This window comes from Lathyrus oleraceus, chromosome 3 (assembly GCF_024323335.1).
Source record: "Lathyrus oleraceus cultivar Zhongwan6 chromosome 3, CAAS_Psat_ZW6_1.0, whole genome shotgun sequence".
NCBI classification, from domain to species: Eukaryota; Viridiplantae; Streptophyta; class Magnoliopsida; order Fabales; family Fabaceae; genus Lathyrus; species Lathyrus oleraceus.
Window position 1 is genome coordinate 57,975,496 of NC_066581.1, and position 4,347 is coordinate 57,979,842.

Genomic DNA, 4,347 nt, shown 5'->3' on the forward strand with positions numbered 1-4,347 from the left:
TCAAGCAGCGGTAGCCGGTACCTGTAAGATCACGATGCACATAATCAAAAATATGATAAATCAGAGTATGTCGAAAAGATATAAAAAAATCAACAACTGACCATTACCTATTTGTCTTCTATGTACAATCAAAAATCAATACCAAATGAAACATATTCAACAACTTCACTAAAGCAGGATGTGTCCGAAAGATATCAGCAATAACATTTAAGTCTTTTCTATTTCTAGTCCAGCACATGTATTTTTCCTTATGAATAAGACTCAACAACATTTGCATCTTCGTCAGTAGGCCTTTCTTGCTCGCATTGTATGTATCTCTAGCTTTATACATCTGGATAACACTGGCGAGGTTTTCTACATCTTTGTCTTTCAAAGTAGAAACTATGTACCGTGGAGTCATGTTGTATTTCATCATGTTATTCACAAACTGTCTTTCATGAACTTTTAGACAACCCAATATGACATGGCCTTCTAAATCCCGAGATAGTTTATGATTGTGAAACTCACACCTAACTATCACCTTCCAACTACTACCATTATGCGCAGATCTCAGTCTAAAATGATATTTCACTTTCATACTATAAATGCCCTATGAGGATTTAGTGCTTTCAGATGCATTCTTCCCTTTATAATTTCCTCCTCTCTCACAATCCATATTCAATTTATCTTTCCTACCTCGCTTAATATTTGCAGTATCAGAACGAACAATCGTAACAACAATCCCCATGTTGTTTAGAAATATTCTATGTTCATTCTAATACTTTAGATCGGGACTCAAATATGTCATTTACATCATATAAAAATTATACTATCAATAACATATAGAAGCGGAAAAATATTTAAATTAAACTTGTTACATAGAAAACATATTGCGTTAGTGGTGAAGAACTACGTAAAATCTGTACAAGAATATGTAGAAGACCATGCCGGCTATGAACCATACAAATAAAGTATTTTTCTGTTTTTTGCACTGCAACAAAAAATTTGGTGTGCGGGCAAAATTTCCAGTATTCCGAAAAATGTTAAATTTGCAGAAGTTTTTGTTTCTTTCCGAAAATTTTAACAATTTTTTGTATAGGTTTAAGATTTTTCAGAAAAATACCGGAATTTGTGAAATTTCCAGTATTTCTTCACCCGAAATTTTCAAAAGTCTAGTAAAAATGCAAAAAAATACGTATAAAAAATTTCGTTTGTTTTACCGAAAATTCTCATTTTTGGAATGTTAGTAAGAGTGAAATTAAAAAAAAAAAAGGTAAATTTTGATTGGTAAATAATATTAAGATCATTTTTAGAATTTTGAAATGATTGAGATGCCAAATATAAGTGTGTGGTTGACAAGATAAAACCTCTAAATGATTAGGTTTGAAGAATATTGATTCATGACTTGAAAATATGGCCTCCCATTATATTAAACTCCAATGTCAAAATTGTGTAATTTTCAAGTGACATTTGAAAAAAATAAAATAACAAAAACTTCTTTGATATTTAAAATAACAGATAATGTGAGAGAAAAGTGACGCACTTGGCTCAGAATACATTGCTTTCACAATTCTAGATAATTTTTGACAAAAAGTCTTGCCTGTATTTTTAAGTTGGCTTTTATGTACTAAGATTTTAAATCTAAGCATTTCAACTTGGCAATCAAGTATCGGAATAAAAAGCTTATGTTTTTTAGATTCCCATATTCCTAATCAAAAGTAAAAGTTTTGGGAATGGGGATAAACAAATCTAACAGGTATCTAAATTCTTTATAGATCGGATAGAGATACCATTATTTCTTTTCTCTTAGTCAAATTTGCAAAGTTCATACTTCCATTATTTCTTTTCTCTTAGTCAAATTTACAAAGTTAATGATGAAATATAATAGTACATCATAAACGAAGATTGCAAAGAGAAATCAAAGAACTTTTAGTGACAATTCTTTGAATATTACATTTCCCAGGTAGCTTCATAAATATGGAAACAAACCCTTTTTCTTCTTCTATTTCCACCCCCACCTTGTCCCTGTTTTCACACATTTTGCCAATATAACCATGTTAATTTTCTTAAGATGAAGTGAGAAAGTTTTATAGTAAAGTGGTAGTGAAAGTCTGGAATACTCATCTTAATATTTGAAATAATTTGGGATGTCCTTTGAATCAAGTTAATACTACTATACTATCTCTTGTAGTAGTGAAAGTGAACACACGTATGTGAATTAAACCCATCAATTAGAAAAGTTCACAATGTATACCCCTTGACATTGGAATCTAACATTCAAATTTGCAATACAGTATGTTTCCTAAGTTCTCTAAGCCTAAACCTTAAATACAGAATGTTTACTAAGTTCTCTGAAGCTAAACCTTTATGAATATATGATGACTCAAGTATGGAAGGCATTGCCAAATATCACCAAACACATGTATACAATAATCCAATTGGACAACTGTAATAAAGACGGTATTTTAAACCACTATTAGGATCAATGAACAATAAGTGTACATGAATAAATAAACAAAAAACTTATAACACAAATAGATTATGAATATGGCAGGGTTCAAAAAATTTCTCTTTAATATGTACAAACACCGCTTCTTAGTTGAGGACAAGTAGAGGTTCCTGAATATCAAGGAATCCGAACTTCATCAACCTATTTCACACTCAACTCATTAAGCAATCCTCTGTTGTTATCTATAAGAACCATTCATAGTATGTAACTACTCAATGGCTACAACAGCCTTGCCCACAACTTATTGGACCACAATCCTCTAAACGATAACGACCGCAGGTTACACCGCAATGTGTTCTGAGCTTCAAAATGAGGCAGCATAGAACAAACCCAACAATTTAGACAAACTCTATCTACCATCTAACAATGAGAAAATCCCCAAACAGCCTAAGGAAACAAAATCCAACATTTTGTTGATAAAGGAATTGAATTGAAACTCTCCAACAATACTAATCAATCAATTAAAGATTCAATAAGTGTATTGCATTCTTTGGAATAGAAATCATTATTTTCTATCAAACTCTTCAACATAGAATGAGTAAATTTCGGATCATTAGGGTCACTACTAGGAGACCCATCAGGGTTTTCCAATACACTAGGACGCGAAAAACAAAACTTACAACCAAATCCATTTCGAGTAGCAGTATTACTACTACTATCAGTATCATTACCGTGAATAATCACCACCTTACCTCTACTACTCACATTCACATTCCTCGACGAAGCCGCTGTTAACGACGACGAAGACGAAAGAAGAGCCTTTCTGCTTCTGACTCTCCGAATTTGATTCTTAGCTTTTGTAAATTGACGAAGTACCAACCTCTTACCAAAACCAAAATCAACTCTTCCACGATTCTTCTTCTTCCGATACTCTTCTTCATCTTCATCGTCATCGCCGTCACTTCCTCCTCTTTGGTAACCATCGCGATTACCGTTCGAGATCTCTTCATCAGAAGAACCAGACATCAATCAATTCAAATTCAAACCGCAATTGTGGATTTGAATCTCACCTAAGGAAATAGGGATTGATGAATTTCATTCGTGAAATTGGTTGGATTGAAAGAAATTAGGTCAAAAATTGAATAGGGATTTTGAATTTTGATGAAGAGGATAAAGTAGTTGAGATATAAGGAGGGGAAAGAAAGCGTAGTTGAATTTGAGAAGAGCGAGGAGGTAGAAGAAGTTACTGAAACGCAACCAAACTATTATTATGCATTTATTTAACATTTTTTGTGTTCCATTCAAAATAATAGTCCATATATTTTTTTTTTAGGATTAAATAAAATTTTGGTCCTCTCTAAATATAGTGATTTTCATTTTTAATTTTTTAAAAAAATTGTTAAATTGTTTTTCGAATTTTTTTATATATATTCTGACGTCAAATGTCATTAACAGATGCTTACGTGATAAGACAAATGGATTAATTTTTTTAATTTTTAATTTTTAATTTTTAATTTTTAATTTTTAATTTTTATGAAATACAACGTATAAATTATCACAATTTAAAGCTGAGCTATTTTCCTTTTGACCTAAATCAGTTTTCCTCCAAGCCTTGTTCTTCTTTGTCTGCTTCTTTCCCCTCATCTTCTTCAACGTCTTCCTTTTTCATCTTCCTCCAGCTTCTTCAGAGCCTCCTTGTTTTTCATCTTCGTTCATCTTGGTCTGCTTTGTTCCTTAAAGCCTCGTTCTTTTTCACTTTCACCCAAGCTTCATTCGTTGTTACCTAACCTAATGTTGTTTGCCTCTGTAAAATCGCGAGTTGGGAAGTTTTGTAGGTGTCAGGTTCATATGGTTTCGTGCCAATGCAAGAATGGACCTAATAAATGAAGGTTGTTTTGGAGATGTCCTTATTGGAGGAA

General features: G+C 32.2%; 2 protein-coding genes across 4 annotated transcripts; both read right to left on the reverse strand.

The window, feature by feature from the left end:
- Positions 1–577, reverse strand: LOC127129644 (uncharacterized). Its single transcript, XM_051058795.1, has 2 exons — positions 143–577; positions 1–21 (listed from the first exon to the last, which is right to left on the reverse strand). Exons 1-2 carry the CDS (start codon positions 575–577, stop codon positions 1–3), a joined length of 456 nt encoding a protein of 151 aa, XP_050914752.1.
- Positions 578–1,794: 1,217 nt separating this feature from the next.
- Positions 1,795–3,726, reverse strand: LOC127132508 (uncharacterized). 3 transcript variants are annotated; one of them, XM_051061464.1, is made up of 2 exons: positions 3,194–3,726; positions 1,795–2,004 (listed from the first exon to the last, which is right to left on the reverse strand). In XM_051061464.1, the coding sequence occupies exons 1-2, from the start codon at positions 3,452–3,454 to the stop codon at positions 1,930–1,932; spliced, it is 336 nt and encodes a 111-aa protein (XP_050917421.1). In that variant the 5' UTR covers positions 3,455–3,726; the 3' UTR covers positions 1,795–1,929. The 3 variants fall into 3 exon arrangements, with proteins under 3 accessions (XP_050917421.1, XP_050917422.1, XP_050917420.1); XM_051061465.1 differs by having other exon boundaries at positions 3,181–3,726; XM_051061463.1 differs by lacking the exon at positions 1,795–2,004 and having other exon boundaries at positions 2,418–3,726.
- Positions 3,727–4,347: the final 621 nt, after the last annotated feature.

Excerpts from the sequence above, each read along its gene's own strand:
- LOC127129644 (XM_051058795.1), bottom strand. The coding sequence starts at position 577 with ATGAAAGTGAAATATCATTTTAGACTGAGATCTGCGCATAATGGTAGT. Across the intron at positions 22-142 it reads TGTTGAATATGTTTCATTTG|GTACCGGCTACCGCTGCTTG; the intron begins GTATTGATTTTT and ends GTGATCTTACAG.
- LOC127132508 (XM_051061463.1), bottom strand. The coding sequence starts at position 3,454 with ATGTCTGGTTCTTCTGATGAAGAGATCTCGAACGGTAATCGCGATGGT.